General features: G+C 41.9%; 3 protein-coding genes across 8 annotated transcripts in view; all 3 read left to right on the top strand.

The window, feature by feature from the left end:
* SEC24C (SEC24 homolog C, COPII coat complex component) overlaps nt 1-6,279 on the top strand; it is a 38,223-nt gene extending 31,944 nt beyond the window's left edge. For all 6 annotated transcript variants that reach the window (XM_041474260.1, XM_041474234.1, XM_041474252.1 and 3 more), the window contains 7 exons: nt 202-347; nt 737-875; nt 1,687-1,805; nt 2,191-2,370; nt 3,013-3,204; nt 3,613-3,702; nt 4,142-6,279. In XM_041474260.1, the coding sequence (XP_041330194.1) occupies nt 202-347; nt 737-875; nt 1,687-1,805; nt 2,191-2,370; nt 3,013-3,204; nt 3,613-3,702; nt 4,142-4,282 (1,007 nt within the window). In that variant the 3' untranslated portion in view covers nt 4,283-6,279. The remainder of the gene's footprint in view (nt 1-201; nt 348-736; nt 876-1,686; nt 1,806-2,190; nt 2,371-3,012; nt 3,205-3,612; nt 3,703-4,141) is intronic.
* Nucleotides 6,280-7,957: 1,678 nt separating this feature from the next.
* Nucleotides 7,958-13,537, top strand: FUT11 (fucosyltransferase 11). Its single transcript, XM_041474286.1, has 3 exons — nt 7,958-8,802; nt 10,092-10,717; nt 12,845-13,537. Exons 1-3 carry the CDS (start codon nt 8,104-8,106, stop codon nt 12,993-12,995), a joined length of 1,476 nt encoding a protein of 491 aa, XP_041330220.1. The 5' UTR covers nt 7,958-8,103; the 3' UTR covers nt 12,996-13,537.
* Nucleotides 13,538-21,562: 8,025 nt separating this feature from the next.
* CHCHD1 (coiled-coil-helix-coiled-coil-helix domain containing 1) lies at nt 21,563-24,190 on the top strand. The gene is made up of 3 exons (XM_041474301.1): nt 21,563-21,759; nt 22,181-22,299; nt 23,416-24,190. Exons 1-3 carry the CDS (start codon nt 21,618-21,620, stop codon nt 23,524-23,526), a joined length of 372 nt encoding a protein of 123 aa, XP_041330235.1. The 5' UTR covers nt 21,563-21,617; the 3' UTR covers nt 23,527-24,190.

The following is a 24,190-nucleotide window of genomic DNA, read 5'->3' as shown; positions in this document are numbered from 1 at the left end:
AATGTTCCCATAATATAAAACACATGGTGACTAGGCTATCCCAAAAGCTCTGCTAAAGCTTTGGAATTCTGAGACTGTAGTTGAGACTGCAAAGATCCCTGCTGAAATCTGTCAGGATAACTTGGTGTCAGGGTCAAAAGGCTGGCTATCTTGGTATTCTGTTGAAAATGGTGGTTCATGTTGGATTTTTCCCTCTTTTAGGTATTAGAGCAACAGACTTTTTTGGAGCTTTCTATATGAGCAACACAACTGATGTAGAGATGGCAGGTCTGGACTGTGATAAAACAATAACTGTGGAATTCAAGCATGATGATAAATTGAGTGAAGATAGTGGTGCACTGCTTCAGGTGAGGGGGGAGGCTTTGTATAAGAAGTTAGTTGGTAATTGAACTGAATTATTAGACACTTCTTCAAGGAATTGTTTGTTCTTTCTTTCTGCATCTTGCCATACCCTTCCAGCATACTTGTTCTGAGGGTGACCTAGACTGCTTCAAACCACAGTCCTGTTTTCTAAGACTATGTCCCTTAATACAGCTGCTAAAATTGCTGCTTGTTACCTTTCATTGACCCTGATTCTTAGCATGTACCTTTAGCTTGTCATCTGAGTCTTTTACATACTTACCTTATTTGTTTTTGCATCTGAGTTCTAGCTTTTGATAAAGTGTATTCTAACCCTGTCCTTCTTATTGTAGCAGGACCTCATTTCTGTGTCTCCTGGCATTTTTGTCTCCTGCAGTGTGCTCTGCTGTATACAAGTTGTGCAGGACAGCGACGACTCCGCATTCACAATCTCTCCTTGAACTGCTGCACACAGCTTGCTGACCTCTATCGCAACTGTGAGACTGACACCCTCATCAACTACTTGGCTAAGTATGGTAAGGGTAAATATGGAAACCAGAATTGCAGCCTTTAACTACTGCTAAAATACCTGTTTTGTCACCCAATGACACCTGTTTATTCTTCCTGCTTCAAATGTCAGGTGGTAGTTCTGATACTTCAGTCAGTTATAGGAAAGAGCATAAAGCTGTGATGATTGTATTGCTGCTTAGGATGAGAGGTACAGAAGGAGGGTATGGGCTTATTCTTCATACAAATTATTTTCCAAATGTTTTTAATAACAGTTTGTATTGCCAGCTGTCTGAATTCATCTTTGTATTTATTTTTGGGCTGTTCCAGTTCATTCCTTAACTGTTGCAGAATTTTGCTTTCACAATAGGAAATGGTGGCCCTGGTTTATAGATATGAGTTAAATATCATACACTTATGCATGTACCCTATTTACCCTTTCTAGCTTGCAGTAAAAGCCTAGAAATCCAACAGAGATTGAGAGTTGTGGATGTTTATTGCCATTAAAATTAAGGAAACAGTCAATTTTCAGACCATTAATGGAAAATGGCCAGTCTATAAAAGAAGTTTTTATAGAGCCCCATACTTTCAATTATGATCAGTATATTTTAAGTACATAGGAGATAGAGAGTTCAAGATTGTGTCATAAAAGGGAGTAAATCAGCTTCTTCAGGTTTTCAATAGGAATATATTGTCATTTTCCTACAAGTTTGAAGTGGGAAGAATAAGGCTTCCATAAACAATAGTTGTTTAGATTTCCTTTGTTGAAGTAATGTTGGGGTTTTGCTGTTCTTGAGCAATCACTTGACAGTAGTCCATCTCTGTCCTCTCTCTGTGCAGCATATCGTGGAGTCCTGAGTAGTCCAGTGAAGACTGTACGAGATGCACTGATCAACCAGTGTGCCCAGATCCTAGCCTGCTATCGAAAGAACTGTGCTAGTCCCTCTTCCGCTGGCCAGGTAAACTCCAGTGCTTTCACTTGAATCCCAAGCTTGGAAATTAAAAAGTGATGACTGCTTCTTCTTACTTAGCCTGCTCAAAAAAAGTCAATTACTTTCCTCAGCAGAAATTTGCAAAGACTAGACTCAGGAAACTAGATACACTACTACAAGTAAAACTATAGTTGAGAATGGCTTCTTGGGCATCTGTCTGGAGCCCAGGGAGCACTGCCTGCCTCAGGGAAAGGTGTTATGTTTCTTTTGCAGTCCGTGATATAAGTAGACTATCAACTTTCACTCCTCATGGCTGTACCACACTTTGTTGGTTCATACAAGTCTCATTTTGTCAAACATAAGCTTATTCAGCAAGACAGCTGATCAGCTTCTGTCTGCTTGTGACTTTTAGCTCATCCTCCCCGAGTGCATGAAGCTGCTTCCTGTGTACTTGAACTGTGTGTTGAAGAGTGACGTTCTTCAGCCCGGCCCAGAGGTCACAACCGATGACCGTGCCTACATCCGTCAGTTAGTGACATCCATGGACGTGGCTGAAACAAATGTTTTCTTCTATCCTAGGCTTTTGCCCCTGGTGAGTAATTCTAGATCTGCTTAGCACTTGAGGCTTGCTTTTGTCTCACTGACTCATCTTAAGGACTGGCATTTATATTTTAGCGAGGGAAAGTGATTTGAGAAGTATTTGGGGATCTGCCATCTGTTGGGATATTTCATTTAATTTTGCTCAACATTACTGCACCTTGTGAATTTCATGGGGAATACTTTTTTCCTGAGCTGTAAGCATATGACTAGTGACAAAGAAGACACTTTCGACCCTTTCATAGTCTTTTTAAAAAGTCCTAAAGCTTACAACTTTCTATAGTAATTTTCATTATTGCAGGGTAACTCCATTTGCTGTTCTGACTTTTCATTGCCATAGTTGCTGGAATAACACTAAAAACTAATTACATTCCTACTCCAGGAGGTGATATTTGAACTTGAGTCTTTTCACAGAAGCCTTGTGTTCTCTTTTGCTGACCAAGAGTCTCTGCTTCTGTGTCACTTTGAGAAAGAAAACTAAGGAAAATGCTACTTCAGTCACAATTATTGCAGTCTTGAGAGTCCTAGAAATTAGAGAATCATTGGGGTCTTCATGGCAGAAATTTTCAGGACTTCCTAAGATGTTCTTGTTTTATAACTTTTATTTTACTTTAATTTTTATTTCCCTGTAAAACAGACCAAAGCAGATGTTGACAGTGATTCCTTGCCAGCAGCCATTCGGAACTCCGAGGAGCGTCTCTCCAAGGGTGACATCTACCTTCTGGAGAATGGGCTGAACATCTTTGTGTGGGTGGGAGTCAACGTGCAGCAAGGCCTGATCCAGAACCTCTTTGGAGTGTCATCCTTCAGTCAAATTAGCAATGCCTTGGTGAGCTGGATGGCAGTGTGGGAGCTAGAGTGTGGTAGTCACCCAAAACTTAAAACGGCGAGAAAGCCAGTAGAAAAAATAGCATTTCATTCTTCATAATAGAAATGAGAGAAGCACAGATGTGCGAAACTAGTGGAAATGTTGATAGTCTGGGCATGTCAGGCATGCTTTTGCCTAGTCATATAATTAACTGTGAAGAGAACATTTGATATCTCAATTGAAAAAATAATTGACCTCTAATTCTTATTTCATGTTATAGTCTCTTTTAAGTAGTTGAAGTCAAAGACATTGTGTGCTAATGGGGGTAGATATTTCTCTACCCTTGTACAGTATGCCAAAATTGCTGACTTTTGTTTAACATTGCTCTACTTCCCAAGACTAATGGGGATTGGATATCTTTCATTCCAGAGTACTCTGCCAGTCTTGGAAAACCCCTTTTCAAAGAAAGTTCGATCTATTGTTGATATGCTTCAAGGGCAGAGATCCCGCTACATGAAGGTAAAAATGTGCCCCATTTACTGCTTTAAATCTCCTTCCCTCATGGTAGAGTCAGGTGATGCCTGGTAATGCTGCAGTCCTGAATTTATTCTTCCCAATCTCATAAATGTTATTCAAAGTTTTCAAGAATCTGAAAACAAATTTCACTAGTTTTGGAGTTTTGTGCTTACCATAATTCTAAAACTTCCTTTTTTCAGACCTATTACAATACACTACTATATGAACTACATATATGGTATTTTCCTTCTGTTTAGAAAGGATTGAGGATTAACCCAGCTGAGTTACAGAAGTCAAAGCACATAAGCCGTATATGCTGCCATTCTGGCTCGCTATTTTTGGAGTTTTGAGCATTTAGCTTTTTGCTCTATTTTCCTCATGAAGATTAATTCTAATAGCTACTCACTGTTGGTTTTTTCTTGTTTTGTTTGGTGTCTTGTAGTTGATAATCGTGAAGCAAGAAGATAAGCTGGAAATGTTGTTCAAACACTTTCTAGTGGAGGACAAGAGCCTGAGTGGGGGGGCTTCATATGTGGACTTCCTGTGTCACATGCACAAGGAGATTCGGCAGCTACTGAGCTAGAGGAGTGAGTGGTGCTAGAACTCAGCAGTGACATTTCAGTCTCCACTAATGACCTGATCAGAAGGCCCAGCGCCCTCAAAAAGGACAACATAGAAATCTGTACAATTCCATAATTTTTAATACACATTGCATTAGCAGAAATCCTTTCAACCTTTCCCAATCCCATATGAGAGATGAAATATTTTCCTGGTGAGGGCTAAAAAAAAAAAAGGCCTTTGATACCAGGTCTTTTATTTGCATCTAAATTGTTTCCTGTGCTTGGCAGGAGTTCACCCCCCACCCCACCCCATGCTCGCTAATCCTGTTGTAATGAATGTAGGGTTTTTTTCAGTTCACTGTACATGATTCAACATTGGGTGAAAAAGCGATAACTGTTCAAAACTTCTGGTAGCTGCTGTGCATTTGTGTGGGTGTGTGTGCATGCTCCAAGTGTGAAGAGGATGCACAGGTGGGGAGGGCGAGAGGCAGGTCAGGTGATGGGAGCTGGAGCAGCCAAACATTTCATGTCTCCTTTAAAGAGGGAAGCATGATCTGTCAGAGCACAGATGTATCATGTGGCTGTCCAAACCAGAAAGCCATGAAACATGAAATGAGTGGTGAGGCAGGAGGCAGCAGGGCAAACTTCTCTCCACAATCTTCCCCGTACTATGAGTTGGTGTGCAGAACTGTAATGGAGTAATCAGTAGTTAAGTGGGCAAAAATCAACAGCTTCTGAACAGTGTAGGGGTAGAGACTGTACTTCCTGTTGACCTGTGTGGTGACTCCTTTCCTTCTCATTGCACGGCTCTGTATTGTCCTCCTCAATCCATGTTCCATGACCTCTCCTGCAGAGTTTACCTGTCTGTCAGATGGTGGTGGGAACAAAAGCTTCTTAACCTTAAGCAGAAAATACTTCTAACAAGGTGACGAGGGACTGTGTAGGAACTGAATGATAAGGAAGTGGCCATTTTCAACCATATTTTTTGTGAATCATAGCCAACAAGCAGGAATTTTATTTATTCTGACATGAATTAGATTGCTTTGTACCCTGGAGCACAAGGAAGGGGATACAAAACCTTAAGATTTAGACTGTATTGTAATAGGTATTGCAAGTACCTGATTTTGGCTATTAACAGCACCTGGGCCATAGCAAAGAGTTTCATTACTGGATGTTTATACCCTCTACATTCTGTCTACTGATCAGCTTGCACAAAACCTTTTATAAGCTTGTTTGTTAAACTAAAATACCTCAGACAGATTAATCCATCCTCTTTGGCTGCTCTGCTGCTCCATTTTGCAAGCGTGGATGAGAAGACTCCTGTGAAGAGGGAGTTAGTGTAATCAAATTCAGAATTCTAAGGGCTTTGTTTATTCACTTTTGAAAGGGGGCTTGTATATTTTAACTTGAACACTTAACAGGTGTTCTTCCAGTACCCAGGAGTTTAAGCTACCAATAGCACTAAAAGTGAAAGGAAGAATGTGGATGGATTAGAGAACATGTTATCTGGGCTTGATATTTCATAGGAAAGTCCTTGTTAAGATCAGAAAAATATCTGGCTGTGGTTTTAGTTCCATATCCTGTAGCATGTATATAAATCCATTTTTCTTCTAATGCTGCTAGTTTGTCTTCCCTCCCATCACTACACAGAAAGGGAAACATGAAAATTGTAATGTAGAAACTCTTTAAAGAAGTAGTTGACAGAACTTTCAGCGGTTTTGTATGAATGTGGCTGTCTTTTTACTCCACGTACTGCCTCCAACCAAAAAATCTAGAGGATTTTTAATCAGAGGGGAAAAAAAGAACTTCCCAGGAATATAATGCACAGCAACCACAGACTTCCACAAATACTAATTTCTAGTATTAATATTGGGGGGTGTGGGGGTGGAAATGAAATCATGAATGAACCTTTCATTTTCTTCACTTGTTTTTCCAATGCATCTTTTAATTTGTAAAGAAATAAAAATATATTAAGATGTATTTTATGTCATTGTTAGTAAATAAACACTGCTTATTTTTCCAAACCCTGTATTTTGCAGGAGGGGGGGAAATGGGAAGGGCTGAAGTCTAGCTCATTGATCCTTTACAGTCCAATCTTCTACTAACCAAGTTCAGTCTTTTTTTGTCATTGTTGTTATTCGCACTGAACGATAAGAAATTCAACAAGAGTCAACAGACAAAAGGTACTGTTTAATCTCAGTGTTCCTTTATTTAGGTGATTGGTTTTTGACTTTCTGCCCTGTCTGAACTTCCATTTCACAAAGAAATTCCCTTTTTTGGTGACACAGCTTGAGTCATTGACTGTGTGGGGGGTTTTGGTCTACTTAGGCAAATATTGCCCTTACCTTGTGCCAATGTCAATTCAATGACTTCAGCAGTCTTAAAAGAGCTCATACTTCAGAGTTAAGGGTACCTGGGTGAATTGGTTGGAGAGGTTTTTTTGGTTGGTGGTTTTTTGGGGTTTTTTTGGGGGGGTTGGGCTGTAGGGTTTTTTGCTGGGAGTGTTGCTAATTGCAAAAATAAAATTCAGAGTGAACTGGCAGTGTTATCTTGACTGTACCTGTGAATATTGCTGTTGTACAGTTTGCTGATAGCCTTATAACAAATCTGTATGAAAGCACAAGACAATCATTGCTAAATATCCAATAATGCTAAATTTGCTGTCAAGTATTTTTGAGATTCCTCTCAAATAGAATGTACATTATGTCCAGAATCTGCCACAGAACTGGTGTGATAATGATGGGCCTTGTGTATCTTGTACATTAATCATGTGGAGTAAATTGTGCAGCACATTCTGATGCTTTGGAAATTGCCGTGCAGAGCCCATGTCTGTTACCTTCTCTCCGAGCCCAGGTGGAGGACACTGTGGTGCTGTTGGAGCAGGCCCAAGCAGTGTCTACACCTAACTTTTCAAAGGAAAGGAAAACTACTCCCTCTTTAACTTGTTTCTAACACAGCTGAAAATACTTCTTTGCCTTGTGTCCATACCAACTAATGTCCTGTATTGTAACTGATAATTCATATCATATTGTCTCTTAAGAAGTTAATGTGAAGCTTTTAGCAATTGTGTAAATGAGCAACTGAGTGGTAATTTTAGAATATGGCTGTTGGATTTACATAGTGTAGCCAAAACCACTTTCCCATTTACAGAATATTTTAATACTGTAGGAATTATTCAAGGTTTGTATAGAAAAGCAGCTTTCAAGGGAGCTTTAAAATTACCCGTAGATATTAAAAAAAAAACAAAAAAACAAACCAAAAACAAAACAAAACAAAAAAAAAAAAAAGAACCAAAAAAAAAAAAAACAACCAACGACCAAAAAACTGAGCAGAAGATTTCTGTTAGTAAAAGGTGTTTTCTGTTCTCCCCCTTTATGGTCTCCAACAGGAGCTGAGCTGGGGGCTCGTTCTTGTAACAGCTGACCGCTTGCTTGGTCCAGGAGCCCTCTCTCTGCAGGTGCGTTCAGTCGCGGCATGCTGTGCCTCCGGGAGCAGCTCGGCTCCATCGCTGTCAGCTGCAGGTACTGCGGGGGCCGCTGTTAGCGCAGACGGATGCAGGGGCGGTAGAGGCAGCGAGGCTTACAGCAGCCTCAGCCATCCTACAGTGGGGTTGGGAGGGAGCTGCGAATAGGTCACCTTGTCGGGCCGCTGCAGCAAGGCTGCCGCCAGAGCAGGGGTACGCGTCGCTGCCCCTCCGAGCCGCTTCGAAGGCGCATTGACAGTGCGAGCTGAGAGGGGCGGGGAAAGCGGTGCTGCTCCCGTCCGGCCCCGTGACGGCACCACCGGGGGCGGGCCCAGCGCCGCTTCCTGGGGCGGCGGGGCGGGCCCGCGGCACGGTCCGGGCATGGGGGGCGCCGGGCCGGGATGGGGGCCTGCGGGCCTGTGGGTGACGCTGGCGCTGGCCTGGAGCGCAGGAGTGGCTCTGGCCGCGGAGGAGCCGGCCGAGCCGTGCGGGGCGGATGTGTGGGCACAGGACGCCGTCCCGCCGGGCGCGGCCTTCGTCGCCGCCTCGTCGTACCGTGGGCCCGGCAACAACGACACGCGGAGCAACAAGGCGCTGCCCATCCTGCTGTGGTGGAGCGGGAGCCTCTTCCCGCACTTTCCCGGCGACACGGAGCGCATCGACTGCCCCCGCGGCTCCTGCCTCGTCACCCGGAGCCGGCGGGTGGCCCGGCACCGCCGCACCAAGGCGCTCATCTTCTACGGCACCGACTTCAGGGCGTACGAGGCGCCGCTGCCCCGCCTGCCCCACCAGACCTGGGCGCTCTTCCACGAGGAGTCCCCCATGAACAACTACGTGCTCTCGCACTCGCCCGGCATCCGGCTCTTCAACTACACGGCCACCTTCCGCCGGGAGTCCGACTACCCGCTCACGCTGCAGTGGCTGCCCGGCACCGCGTACCTGCGGGCCCCGGCCGTGCCCCTGGCCGAGAAGGACGCGTGGCGGCGGAAGGGCTACGGCCCGGTGCTGTACATGCAGTCCCACTGCGATGTGCCCTCGGACAGGGACCGCTACGTGCGGGAGCTCATGAAGTACATCCAGGTAGGTGGGCTGAGTGCACGGGAGCTGTGGCGTGGTGCTGCTGTTGGAGCTGGGAACGCCTGGCTGCTCCCCTCTACCGCCTCGTTTTAATGGGGTTTGTTTGTCCTTGTTTTTAGCCAAGACACGAATCATAACGGGATGCATGCTGACTACAAGCTGGACAGAAAAACTAGTTGTATTCCTTCCCAAAGCGTGATCTAGACTACACCGCATGTCAGTAGGTAGGCCTGATGCAGATGTTAGATGTGGAGTTGGCCGTACTCGGGATCAGTCACAAGCTGGGCAAAGCCTGAATAAGTTCGGTCTTGTGGATCAAGTGCTAGAAGTTACTGACATCTCTTTGACGTTAGGATAGAGGAAGGCTGTCCATTTACAAGGCTCGCTCTCGTTTGAAAGTACAGGAGTGAAGTTAAAAGGCAGGTTGCTCTGTTGTGAGAATCTGCTCCTTACCTGTATTGTGGTAGGAGCATGTTGTTTCTATGATGGCTGGTACTGCTATGGTACAGCTGATGGTGATTAGCTTCATAAAGTAAAATAATGTTTCTTCCAAGCAGGAAAAAAGCATACTGCATTTTTTTCTCTTAAAAAGTTTAAAGGATATTAGATTGATTTAAAAAAAAAATCTGTTTTTAGACTTTGCCAGAGACTTTTTTTTCTCGTGGTTTCTGTTGTTTCTATTGGTCATGATTCAGTTATTGTGTAAGGTCATCATGTACTGAGTAGTGAAGCAAAGGCAAAAGAAATGTTTTAAAATTACGGTCTTCTCAAAGTATGGTGCAGGTTCCAGCTCAAGCATGCTGTCTTGTATTTTTAGACAGTATTCTTTTAGCTCCCTGTATCAATTTTTCTCAGTCTAACAAATGGAAAAATTCTATCAGCTTGCTGGGACTGGCTGGAACTCTGTGTAATAACTGCTTGGAAAAGCACTATATGTCTTAAGTAGAAAGAGAATGCTTAAATTGACATGTGAGTCAAATGCACTTCTTTACTTGTCAGTTCCTGATGTATCCAGTAATAAATACATTTTTGGGTGGCATCTGCACGCTCCCCTTGTCCCTCAGTCTGTAGTGTGGCTTATGTTGCTTTTGAAACTAGCACTTGGTTTTCTCTAAAGCTTGTAGAACCTGGACTCTAGGAATAGTCTCAAGGGAAAGACCTTGGAGTGAAACGAAGCTAAATTAACGTACCTATGAGCTGATCCAAGTTAGGAATTTTACAAGAACTACAAGGTCTGAAAACAAGTTCCAGGGGAACAAATCACTTTGTAAAGATGCTGTTTGTTATTTTAGGTTGACTCCTATGGTAAATGCCTGCATAACCGTGAGCTCCCCAGTGAGCGACTGAGAGACACTTCTACAGCCACTACAGAAGATTCTGAATTTATGACTTTTATTGCCAGGTACAAGTTCCATCTGGCCTTGGAGAATGCCATATGTGACGACTACATGACAGAGAAGCTGTGGCGTCCCATGCACTTGGGTGCTGTCCCAGTGTACCGAGGCTCCCCAGCCGTGCGGGACTGGATGCCAAACAACCTCTCCATCATTCTTATAGATGATTTTGACAGCCCCCAAGAGCTGGCAAAGTATCTTAATTTCCTGGACAAGAATGGAGAGGAATATTTGAAGTATCTAGAGTATAAAAACACCGGTGGAATCAAAAACCAGTTCTTGCTAGAGAGCTTAGAGAAGCGGGAGTGGGGTGTGAATGACATGACTCTGCCCAATTACCTGAATGGCTTCGAGTGTTTCATCTGTGACAAAGAGAACACCCGAGTCAAAGAGGAGCAGGAACACAAGAAGTCTCATGGAAAAATTCCAGCTCCCAGACCTCATATAGCTCAGTTCAAGCACATGGGATGTCCTATGCCAACCCCTGGGTTTGGAAGTGTTGAAGACCTCTCCGGTGGAGACAGGTAATGTGCTAGTATTATGCTTTTTGAAGGGAAAAAAGCTTCGAGTAAAAGGAGCTGTAACTTTAATAACACTTTGTACTTAAAGGAGTTCTTGTTACTTCTCCAGTTACATTTTGTAGTACGTCTTGTGGGTGGTGTAGGGGGTCCTGCTGTGTAGCACTGAGGCTGAACAAGAGGCTTGGACAGTAGTGCTAGCAGTTAAAGTGGAGTGTGACACTCAGAATATTCTGTTAAAATGCTCTGTTACCTCAGGCAGTGGGGTTATTCTTTGTCTATTTTAGCCTCTTTGCTTGAGGGAGGGATGTTTTTCAGTACAGTGGTGGTAAAGCTTGTCAGTCCTCAGGCAAAAGCAGCTCTGTGCCTCCTTACAAAGTACTGCGTTAAGAATGAGGTTGCCAATGTTCACTCCAGACCCGGTTGACTCCTGTAGACTTCAGAGCAGAAATTAGGCTCACCCAGAATACAAGACTTAATGCTGTTTTGCGTGACAAAACTCTGGCTGTGTTCAAGGATGCCATCCCAGTTATTTAGGAGAAGGAGAGTTTAGGAGAAGGAGTTATTTAGGAGGTGCAGGAGAGAAAATAGATTGAGCAGCTTCTTGTCCCTTGTTTTCTGTTGGTTGACTGATCTACTGGAGCTTTTTAATGGTAATGCCTTTTCTCAGTCTCGGTAGCAAAATGGCTTTTTGCTTTGTAGTGTGCTATGCAGCACCCTACTCCAGAGTTGATAGGAGGTCAAACTCCACAGGTTTTCTGTTTGAGCATCAGGTGGCAGTAGAGAAGTACCTGTGAAGGCACACACACAGAGTTGCTGCCAGTGCCACGTGCAGGCTCTGGTGCTTCCATCACTCTTCACAGAAGTCATCAGCAGGGAGCTTTGAACAGCTGGTCCATAATTCAAGCTACAGTTTCATCCCAGGGAAGTTTCTGTGTCTCACTGTTACCCTCCCCATCTTCAGGCATGAGATGTGTCTGGAAAAATTGTTCAGGGAAGCTTTTACATTCACTGCTATTTACTTTATAAAGATGTGTCCATCGTTTCTAAGGCATGATTGTGGGCATCTCCTGTGAAATACAGTAGTTTCTATCTGATAAGCACCTAAGCTTTATCTATTTTTATTTGCAAAATGGAACATGATTACTTATAATTCTAACTGGTGTAACAATAGCATAAAATTGCCATCAAATCATTAGCTAAGCATGCCCATATTTTTGTCTGAGTTTGACAGTAATGTTATTTAACTATGTTATCAATTTAGATGAATGCCTACTGAGCCAGTCTATGTTTTGTTAGTTTAGAAAAACATTATTGTGGAAAAATGACACAGATCTAGTGGGGATACACGTGATAGACTATATGCAACATGCAAGGTCTGACTATAAACACACACTGGAACTTGTGGTTCTGGAGCCTTCTGAACTCAGAGGACAACAAAGGAGTTTACATTAGAGCATATACCCAATTACAGTAAGGTTGCACTACACATTTGCATGCTCTGTAACCCTTATTCCCAGATGTAATTTGTTTTTAGAGTCAATAGATACGCTGAATTGTCAGAATGCAGCTGCAATCAGAATCTCTCTCTGTGTAGGTATGTGTAGCTGGAGCACTATTACACCTTTAGCTGTATATGTGGGGATGTGGTTTCTTAATCCTTATTGCTTGCAGCTTCACTTGTATTTGGATTGCTGGGTTTCACACCCAAATAAGCTTAAGGAAAAAAGCTGTAGAACAAGCAGTTGTATGTGTCACGTTGTGGTTAATCACTACAATCTACTCTCAAAATAATATAAGTACTCTGTGATAGATTTTATTTTAATAGAAGTTTTTATTCTCTACAAATAGTAATTTAGTCTCTGTAGTTAACATGATAGTGATGGTATATGCTGATATTTCTAGAATGTTGTAAAGCTAACAGTGAACTTATATTTGCTACAGAGAATTTTCAAAGCAAGTTTCTTTAAATGACTTGGAGCACAGTGGCACACTAACAACATACTTTGTTATGACCATCTCTGGGCCTATTTTCATCTTAAGGGAAAGAAAAATATGGTTTCAGTGCTGTTACAGCTGCAGACTAATTTGGGTTATTTAATTGTTTGTGATGGTGTCTCTTTGTTGTTTCAGTTGGAAAGAAATGTGGCTGCAGGATTATTGGCAAAGCCTTGATCAGGGTGAGGCCCTCACTGCTATGATTCATCGCAATGAGTCTCATCAGGGAAGATTTTGGGACTACATGCATGAGATTTTTCTTAAGAGGACAACAAGGCAACACTGACCCATCTTTGTAAGAGCTTGATTTGAAAATTGCATTGCAAGTTGAGACTGTGAATTCTTACTCACTTCAAATGTTTGCCTTGAAAAAACAAAACCAAAAAAACTCTCACAGAGACAATTTTTTCTGGTGCATGAAGTGAGTAAGTTTCTGTTATGATTGGATTTCAGCAGTGGAAATGTTAGTAACTGCTTTGGTTTGAGTTTCAGCTCTGTGGTGTGAAGCCACTCCTGGCTTGCAGGTGTCAACATGTGGGGCAAAAGAGGAATTTACTCTCTTTCTGCATTTGCTATACTTATATTGTATCTTACATGACTTCAGGCTCTTGCTCAAGTGCCGTAAGTTATTTCAGGGATTTTTTAAATCTTCAGAATATTAGTTGTTTTTTTAAGTATTTTATCAATCACATATTCTGTTCATTAAGATGTACTTTTAGTTGTTAGTAACAAATGGCTTTTCCAGTAAAGGAATTACAAAAGACACATCTGTGAAGAGCAATCGTGCCTTATGAAATTGCTGCAATAAAGTCTCTTCTCCCCAAGTAACATGCCTCAAATACTCCTCCTTTTCAAGCTAAATAACTGAATAGCTGAATAACTATGGGGAGGTCACTTAACTCTCTGCCTAATTTTTCTCTTTTGATGACTTAGCAGATCATATATACAACGGGATGGGAGAACAAATTATTTAAGTTGCAACTTTCAACAAGGTATTTCACATCAGAAAATGTATTATCTGGTATTGTGTAGAACAAAAAAAAATTCTATACTTTGGTTCTTTTAAGTTTCCATCAAATCTGAAATCTGTAATCTCAATTTACTAATTTATCTTCTTAATGCTAGCAATTCAGAGGCCTTGGATTTTTTCCTTTTGAGCAGCTTTCTGCAAGGACAAATACATTTTCACAATGGTGCCTTTCCAGTGGTCCCTGCAGTTTGGATACAAGTCTTGAAATCTTTGTATGCTGAAATGGGTGATCAGAGCCAGATGCATTGAGATGGTTTTGTATCTCTACTGATCTTAACACATTGTGATCCTCGTCTGCAACCAGAGTTCCTGAGTGTCAACATGTGGATTGATCTTCCTTGCTGCATAGCCTGTGTTGCTTACAGGTATAAATAAACTCCACTGTTCCGTGCCATAGTGGGTATCTTTCTGAAATAATTCATCTTGCAGTGGGGGGAAACTAATTAATTCAGGGCCAAAGGTTTAACCACACAGGCAAATATGGCCACACTGCAGTGATGTCTCTGATGGTATATTGCTATTTTCTTTCTCCATTTCCCCTCCTTCAGAAGTTAACTACTGACTAAGGAGCCAGAGTTTCTGTGCTTAAGACAGTTCGTTGGTAATGAAAGTCTACAGTCTGTTGTGTAATTTGATTTTGTAAGGCAGTTTATGCATTGCTGTGGGAAGTCTGATGTCTGTCAGTAAAAGTTAGGAACAGCAGTGACTCTACACTCTCTGCCTAATTACATTACTGTCTATTGCTTAGTGCTGTATGGTTCACTTAATATCTTTTTGTTTTCCCTCAAATTCCCCTTCATAATGTTATAGATATGGGATTACAGGTATAATATCAGTATAGGTAATGATCATCTCAATGTTTGCCTCTCAGGTGACATAACGATATTGCCATTTTAAAATCAGGCAATCAATCTTGACAGCAAAGACTTCAGACCCATGACCATCACTGGATTTTTATAAATGTAGAAAATGCATGCAGTGTACATTGTTGTCACCTAATTGTTTTTAAGAGAAGAACGGTTTTTTATCTCTCTTCTCTAATAGTGAAGATCACTCATCTCAAATGATTCTTCAGCTAAAATGCATTTATCAGTTTAAGTTACTTTTTTCAGTTATTCAGGAAACATGAAGAGAATATATCTTAGTTAATTGTTAAACTGGATTACTCAAATCAGATCAAAAATTACAGATGTGTATTCAGGATTGAAGAGGCCACTTGCTTGAGAAGTAAATTAAAATAAAACAAATTAAGGCTGCTTTAGTTCTGAATATTTACTTCTACTAAACAAGTTAATGATATTTAGCTAAGTTGTTTGAATTAATGCCTTCAGTTATTCCATTTCATGTTTCTGGATAGAAAATAATTCAGTCTTCTTTAACTGCATTCTCTTAATTAGCTGTATCTCCAAACACTTTCTTATTCAAATGTTTGGTAGAATAGACAGGAGAAATTGTGATCTTGCTTTTTGTACTAAACATAAAAAGTAAGAACCAGGTGCTACCACATGCTACTTTTCCTATTTTATCCTGTAATTTAAGCAGATTTTTCAGAAGTGCAGCATTCATAATACTTTCCCAGTCTTTAATATAATGTATCTACTGTTGCCAAAATTAGACTTGCTACGTTTAGTGCACTGTCCCTACAGGAGTAACAGGAGGAAGTACCAGTGTAGCTACGTGCATCAGCACCTGCTTAGTCCTTGGTGAGATGTCCAAAGGCCCATTTTGTCTTCCTGCTCCGCAACATGAGCATGTTTCTCAGCTAACAGTAGCACTGAAGATATGGTGGTACAAGCTGAATAGTAGTTAGCAAAGTAGGTAAAAACTTCTTCCTTGGAGCCCTGATTTTTCTTTAGCTATTTCACAACTGAGTATTCCTTCACCACTATATACTTCCTGTACTCAGTATATTACAATCAACAGCCAACAAGGTTATTCTGTTAGTCCTGCAGGGTTTCTTTGTTGCTTTGCTCTGTCTGTACTACAGAAGGCTGTTGCTTTGAGCTTGATGACTGTTGCCAAGTTGACCATTCTGATTGTCATCTGTCTTCTTAAGGAAGAAAAGAAAGAGTACAGATCTGAAAGTAACTTGATTACAGATATTCTATGGATTTTATCTGGTTGTCAAAGTATACCTTCCAGTTTGTAGTTGAGTCACAAGTCATTTGATAGCTTTCTTTTCTGAGTTTTTAGTGTCTTCCTAGGTTTAACTGTTTTTTACAGTCTTAGAGGTGGTGAACTTCTCAAAAGATAATGAGTATTAGCTACCACTCTTTGCTGTGAAGCTCACCCAAGCCTTGTTTCTGCTGTATCTGCAGTGTTTTTTTCTGTAGTCATAGATCATACTAGTTTTCATCTCCTCTATGTCATAATACTTCCATGATTTATAAACCATGTATCTGTGGCCTCTATTAATATAATAAATTTATTTCAATTTTTATGTATGGTGTGCAAGAATTAAGGCTAGAATATTTATTCAGTGCGTGGTATGAATACTTTGTGTAGCTGCCAGGCAAACTCTGCAGGGACAGGAGAGGTGGGAATCCTGCCCAGCTGGATAAAGAGTTGTGGTTGCAGTTGTGTTCGATGCTGCTGACTGACCTTCACAGCATCTACTGCTCTGCACAGCAAGGACTACAAAATGTTGAGTAAACATTTTACCATGGTTTTGCTTTCATTCTCTCCTGTTATTTGGGGAGACAGGAGGAGAAGCTGGGTCTCATACCCTTGAAGAGTTTCAATTAATTTACTTAATAATGCATTTGAAAGGATTGCTGTTGCTATACTGGCAATGTGTACTGCCAGTCATAGCCAAAGTGAATTCAATTTACCCTCCTAGCTGTCTTTCTACTAATGCAAGCATCTGAATGCAGACAAGGAAGAAGGTCACTACAGCATTATTATTTTGGAAAAAGTTTCCTGATTTCTGTTCTCAGCTAACTGGATTTCTCACTGCTTTAAATCCAAACCAGCAAGATGGTGGCTGAATGTCATCACTCGTATTCTGACTACTGGAAGGCTACGTGATACTCAGACTGAACATGATAGATTCAACATCTATCTTAATAATGTTCTTACAGTGCAGGTACCCATATTCATAAAAACTGAGACTAATCAGGCAAGGTACCAAATACTGAAGATATTTATCTGTGTAAACGCTTTGACAGGATCCTGCAGACTAGGGTGAGCGGCTGTACTGCTTGTCATGCATTGTGCCTGTTTACTGTGTGACTAGAGGGAGGCTTTCAAAGCTGTCAGGATAGCTTTGTTCACTAGCATTACTGTTCTAAAAATAAATATCTCCTCGTTACTGCTCACATGAAACACCAGTAGACTCTATTAATGCTGTGTCTCAGAATTGACTTGACAAGCTAGAATAAATGTATGCCCTCTCAGAGGTGAGAGATGAGAAACAAATAACTGACTGAAGGTTAAAAATCTAGCAGTCCAAGGCGTTGCACTGATTGGGCAAGCCTCAGTTCTCATTCTTCTGCCAAAACTCTGATACCACGTGTTGCCTATTTTTTCAGTTAGAAGATGATTATTTTATTTACTGAACTAGTAGTCTGCGTTTTCTGTCCTTTAGCAAGGACTGCAATTTGTAGGAAGCATATAACCTCACTGAAGAATATTGATTTGATACCTAACATTATGTTTTCTGGAATTCAAAAGGAGTTCAGAAAGAGTTGCCTTTTCTTATTTCAGGCACTGTAGTAATTTTCAAACTGAAAGATCTCTGGTTCCTCTCTAATGATGAGTAGAATGAGATCCAAGCAACAGTGGATGTATATAGGTTTAGAGGGGAAGGAGAATGAGCTGCTTTCTCTGGAAATGGTCTGCAAAGTGAATCAGCAGAAATGCTCCTCTTGCATTTTGACTGAGGGTCACTTGAAGTGGTGTGGAAGAACAACTCTAAAGGACTGGGGACAGGATAAATTGAATTGAAACTCAGCCATCAGAGTTTTAACAGGCATTGCTGTGTTAGACAAGCAGCCATCTGCCTCACTTGCTGTCCTGCCATACACACTCTTCAGCAATAGTCCCAAGAGAGCCACTCCCTTAATCATTAGTTGTCATCTATTTGGTTGTATTTAATTAAGGCTATTGATGGATCTCCAGGCACCTTCTGGGAAGTTGTATTAATTGGAAACCTACAGGGTGCCAGGTTCCTTCATTCTGCATAGAGACCAGAGACCTCTACTGACAGGCTGAAATTAATCAGAGATAAAATCCTTTTAGTGATACGACCAACTGAGCCAAAGCCTACATCAGGCTTTAACTGTACCTCTCTTTATGGTCCATTGTCTCAGAGCTGGCAGTGAGAGATATATGGCCCTGCAGAGGGATTAGGAAGGATAGAGAGGAGTGGAGCAACAGGATTTGTTCCAGAACTCTGACACCACTAGCATCTTAATTTGTGTGCTGTTAAATACATTTTTTACTGCAGAAAAGACCCATTTAATGTGCAAGTGTCTCAGCTAGAGATGGTTCTGGGATCTTGGAATGGATCAAAGCAGATGATAATACTTTGTGGCATCTCTGAGCAAATAAGCAGGCACAGGTAATTTGCAGTGGAAATGGGCTGAGTTTCCTATATCCTGGGAATTAGGGATGGCAGCTCAGAACTACTCAGGGTGACAGGAAAATGCAGGGCAGCTGATCTGATCGAGATAGCACAGGATAAGGGTTGTTGTGGGAGTTGGGATGGGGTGTGGCACATCCAGTTGTGAGTGCATGAATACATTGTGCTGGTAAGAGCATTAAGTACTAATACAGTCCAAACACAATAGCTCAGCAGGCAGGAGTTGAGTTAAGTCTGACCCACCTGGAATCTTAGCAAACTGGTTGCTTTCATTGCTAAAGTTAAAGTGGAAGTGCTTTAAATTTTAAGGCATCTCTAATTAAATTGGTTTAAGGAGGTCAGGGTGAGACAGATGAGAATAAAGTGTTGTTGGTGAGGGCATTATGAACTGGTATGGTGCATTCAGGATAAGTTTGTGTGAATATAGTGGAATTTACCTGAAAGCTGGATCCAGGCAGTCAAAAATACATGGATATCAACTCTATTCTTTTTTGACAATACAACAGATTTCTTAGCCTCATCCTTTAACTGATTTTTAGGTAGTTGTCTGGATGTTTTACATAACTACACCAGAAAGTGAAGAATACATGGTGTAATTTCTCATCTCTTAAAGAGGTATTTAAGAAAGCAGTCTCATTTTACAGGATGTATTTTATCACAGCATTGCTAGCATTGTTTTTAATTGTGACATAGCATTCACTGTAGCATCATATGTGGCCCTTATTCAGTTGTGATATGTATTCTTTTCAAGTCTAATATCAATAGTTTAAACTCTATGGTTCATTTTGGTTTTGACCAGCTGAAACTCAAGCTAGGATTCAGCTTTAAATGTGTCAATACAAGAAAAAAAGTTGTAAATACTAATTAGTGAAAGCTAAAGCTTTACATGGTTTTTATAGTTGTACATTCAAGATTACCAGTAAAACATCTCTGGGGCTCACTGTTGAGGGAATTTAGTTTCTGAGTGTCCCTATAAAGTCAGCACTTCTGTCCCATCCATTAGTGACTTGGTGCTATGAGCTGTACAAAATACAGCCTGTAGAGAGACATTTGGCTATTCAATAACACGGCCTTTTTGTAGTTCTGCATTCTTCCTTAAAATTAATGTGTAATATTAAAAAATACTGTTTAATAATAAAACTGTGTCCTGCTACAGACATCTCTGCATGGTGTGTGCAGACACCATCATGTACCTTATTCTGTCTGCTTGGGAAACTCTTATGCTGAGGCTCCAATACAGGACTGATGCCAAAAAATTAGTTCTAGTGCAGACAGCAGTAACTTACAGGAAGCTATTACAATTCTCCTTGTGTAGTTTGCCTTTCTCTTTCTTAGCCTCCCCTCCTCCCCCACCTCATTTTTCTTGGAATTACTTAAATGAGAGATGAGCTTTTGAAGGTGAAAGGACTTGAAGGTGCTGCCACCATTAACTAATGTAATTTGGAAAAAGAGAGGCTGATTTACAGGGAGTGCAGTTCAGCTTTTACATCATAGTACTTTTGTCTTGTTACTGTTTCTTGCCCATCTAGTTAGACATTGCAGGAGGCAAATGCAGCAGGGGAAGGTGGGTAGCTAGCAGTAAGGTAGGAAAGGTAGCTAGAAGAGGCAAAACCAAGAATAGCTGAACCTCACATGAATGGGAATACTGAAATGTATTTCATGTCCCTGTCTGGGATTTTCAAAGTCTCTGTTGTTCAGAGTTGTACAGTGCAAGCCCTCTGGCCTAATTTGAAGGTGCCAGCCGAAAACAGGCTTTCTTCTCTACTGATAGTGAAGCTCAAAGCTTGTTTACTGTCTTTTCAGAAAAAAATGGGAATAGAGCAACATCCTGCTTACCAAAATATTTCTGAATTTCCAGAAAGTTTGAATTTGGACCTTAAGAGATGAAAATGCACTACCAAAAGAGAGCTGAAAATAATATCTTTTGTTTACTTAAACATGTCTTCTCATACTCTTTTTAATTTGGACTCTAAGTATATACTATTTTAAAAGTAACACAAAAATAATTATAGAATTGGATATACCAGGATTTATTGTCAGCAGATGCAGTAAATTCTAGTAACCATATTGAGAATAGTGTGGTAAACATCTGGTGATGTTTAGCTCAAGTTAACAGAATTTCTGAAGTCTCTAACTTCTTGACTAGGCAAAGGGGTGTGCTTTGGGTTTTATGTCTAAGAGGTTGAATTTTTTTTAATCCAAATCAGCCTCCTGTGGAAAAAAAAAAAATTGCAAAGAAAAGAATTTTTGATTTAGTCTTCTGAATATGGTCAGGGGACTCCAGCTGTTCTGATACAGTGGTAAAATGGCATATTCAGGAACTGCTCCATGACAAGGATCTGAGTGCTTTGTGTCCCCAGTGTTCAGTGTCTGACTCCTCAGTTTTGTGCATCTACCTTGTCCCTCCTGCTGTGCAGAGACCTGTATCCCAGCCCTTGGAATGCTCCTGTGCCTTCTGTACTGCCTGCCTTTTTCGGCTGGGGACGTAAGCACTCCTGATCCTGCCAGATCAGCTGAGGACTTCCAGGACCTAGGGAAGAAACTTCTGGGAACAAGAGTTTTTTTCCACCACTCAGTATAAGGCTGTGGGAACGATGCTGCCATTTTGGAAGCAGCAGTTTCAGTATCTTCTTGGAAGGAACAGTAGGAACAATGCAGGGGAGATCCAGCTGTAATGGAAGAAAATGAAGGGCTGAGAGCTAAGTGATGAGAGTTTGAAGCACCAAGAGTTTCCATACAGTTGCAGAAGAACCTGAGAAGAGACAAGTGAGAGGGACCTCATCCATGTCTATAGTATCTGAGGGGAGAGCGTCCAAGGGATGGAGGGATCCAGGCTCTTCTCTGTGGTGCTGCGCAACAGGACAAGAGGCAATGGGCAGAAACTGGAAGTTCCATCTGAACATGAATAACAGCTTTACTGTGCAGGTGACCGAGCACTGGAACAGCGCAGAGAGGCTGTGGAGCCTCCCTCGTTGGAGATACTCCGTAAGTGTCTGGATGCAATCCTGCAATGTGCTCTGGGACCCTGCTTGAGCACAGATGACCCACTGTGATCCTTTCCAGCCTCGCCCATTCGGCGATTCCTTTAATTCTATCTGAATTACTTGAGACAATCATGAAGAGCGTTTGCTCCTTCCTTTGCTGTTTCAGCCGCAGAAGGAGCTGTCGGTAGCGGACTGTCGGGCAGCGCCGCACGGGTTCCGCCCAGGCGGAAGCTGAGGGCGTTACTCACTTCCCCTGGCCTTCCTGGGCCGGGCGGGGCAGGCGGCTGCGCCCTCAGGCGCCCGCGCGCGGACATGGCGGCGCCCGCCTACCCCGCCTGGGTGACGCGCTGGGTGTCGGGGCAGTGGCGGAGCAAGAAGCGGCCCCCGACGCTCCGCCCGCCCCGGACACTGGCGCTGGCCGACAAGGTGGCGAACCGCCGGGAGCAGTCGACAGGTGAGCTGCCGGCGGCGGGGAGCGGTGGCGAGGGGCAGGCCGGGCCCGGGGGGGGCCGCGCTGCTGGCAGAGCTCGGCGGCGCCTTGTGCTCCGCAGGGCGAGAGGGGAGCGCCGGGCTTGGCCATGGAATTCGCGCGTGGTTTCTGTGGGAAGGATCGCTTCCTCACTTTGCAACCCTAAGTTTGTGTCGTATGTGAGTCAGACACGCTGCATCGTAGCATTGCCTTTACCTTAAAAATTCTGTCAGATGCTGGGTGGCTGTGGCGATTTGCTTTCTGTTAGCAACAAATTCTCTGTCCAAAGCAAAGCTGGGATTTTCTTATGCATTTGCTCAATTTCTTTGGAGATTTATGCACTGTGGAGGTTGTTAGCATGAGATCCCAAACACCTGAGATTTCTGCTTATGTCTTTCCCTTCTAGAGGCAACGTGCATTACGGAGATGTCAGTAATGATGGCCTGCTGGAAACAGAATGACTTCAACGACACGCCTTGTGCCGAGGAGATCAGGATGTTCTATGACTGCGTGGCAAAGGCAGAAGTAATTAAGGCCTCTTTTATGTTCTTAAAGGCTAGTAGTAGGGAAGGAGGAAGCCTCCAGTCATTTTTTGTGTGCGAGTAAGAATAATGTTCTCTGAAGAATTTGATTGTGACCCATTTGAGCAACTAAGAGCAATGAAACTGGTGAAGGATCTAGAGGTTCCTACATGGAGGGGCTGACATAGCTGGAGGTTGTTTAGTCTGGAAAAGAGGCAATAAGGGAGACCTTATTGCTCTTTACAATTACCAGGTGGGGGTCAGCCTCTTCTCCCAGGCAACTGGTGATGTGACAAAAGGACATAGACTTGAGCTGTGCCAGGAGAGGTTCAGGCTGGACATCAGGAAGAATTTTTTCACTGAAAGGGCGCTGAAGCATTGGAACAGGCTGGCCTGGGAGGTGGTGGTCACCCTTCCTGGAGGCATTCAGTAAATGACTGGATGTGTCACTGCCATGGTCTAGTTGGCAAGGTGGTCATTGGTCAAAGGTTGGACTCAAGATCTTGGAGGTCTTTTCCAACCTGCTTCTGACTTTGAAGGCCAGACATTTTTGAAAAATAAATTTCATATTGCTTGAAAATTAGAGGTTTCTGATATTATATATTAACATAATAATACTATATTATAAGCTTGAAATAAAATAATTTTCAAAATAGACTAAAGGTAAGTATATGTACTAAAGTTGTCCTTAAACTGGTTTCAGGTTTCCATTTTCTTTCAGTAGCAGGGTCATCCTTAAAAAAGTTATTTACTGTTGCTCTTTGACAGCATAAGTAAAAAATTATCCACAGTTTATTTGGTAGATGACAAAGAATCAAACAAAGATGAAAAATAACAGAAAGTAAAAAGAAAAAATCTGGGTTGTTACCAGAAGTTTATGTCATTGTTAACTAAGAATGTGGAAGGATATAATCTTCACAAGATGTCAGTCATTAATTGCATCATTTAAAGGTCATCAGCTTGTGATTATTGAGCCAAGTGCTATGGTAAGTGTTCCTTAAAGAAACAGCATTTTTCTAAGAGAAACATCCCTGTACAATTAATAATAGTCCCTGGGAACGAGCATCAACTCTGCAAATAAACAGCGGTAAATATTTTGAGGAGTTTTTTTCTCTTTCAGAAAGAGCGCAAGAATCAAAATGAGGACATCCTGTCACCCAAGGGAAATTTGCCTTCAAGCAAAGTGAACAAGCTCCTGAAGAGGTTTCCTCAGATCACACGTTACGTATAATGTACTTTATGAAAGAGACTGTGGACAAGCAATTAAAGTTGGGGTCTTGGTCAAAAAAAGGAAAGTCAAGTTAAGTGATCTTTTGATGTCAAGTGGTGTGTGGATCTTGACCCTGCTTTTGATTCCAGGGCAAAAACCACCCATCTTGAGTATCAGCTGATTTTGTTCATGAGACTCTTGGGTCTTGCAGTGTTAGGATTTCTGCAGTGTGTTGTTCAGCTTGCCTACCCAAGTCCTGTTAAATAAAACCTTCTAGGCATTCATGTAAATGCATTTCCTAACAGGGCATGACTTCTCCACGTGCAAGCATCTTGCCCAGCTCTGGAGCTACTATCAAAAGGTGTTTGGGCTCAAACACTGAGCCAAGTTAAAATTAGTAATTACCGTAATGATGGTATGATGGTTCATACTCTTACATGAGTGTATTCACAATCTGGTGCCTCTTGAAATTTTTAAAATTTCCACTGCTGTAAAAAAAATGCTGTAAAATTTAGAAAAAATCTCCAGCAAAATACCTTGTTCATACATAATTCATTAGTAAGTATCAAATATAACTTTAACATGGAAGCTTGTGATTTAGCTTGTGATTTGCAGGTGGGACTTATGGTGCCACATAAGTTTGATTATTTTGTCTGTACTGTAATAAAGCAAGACTGGTGTTTGA

This window comes from Pyrgilauda ruficollis, unplaced genomic scaffold (assembly GCF_017590135.1).
Source record: "Pyrgilauda ruficollis isolate IOZ18807 unplaced genomic scaffold, ASM1759013v1 scaffold11, whole genome shotgun sequence".
NCBI classification, from domain to species: Eukaryota; Metazoa; Chordata; class Aves; order Passeriformes; family Passeridae; genus Pyrgilauda; species Pyrgilauda ruficollis.
This window is presented reverse-complemented; position numbering and strand designations above follow the sequence as displayed.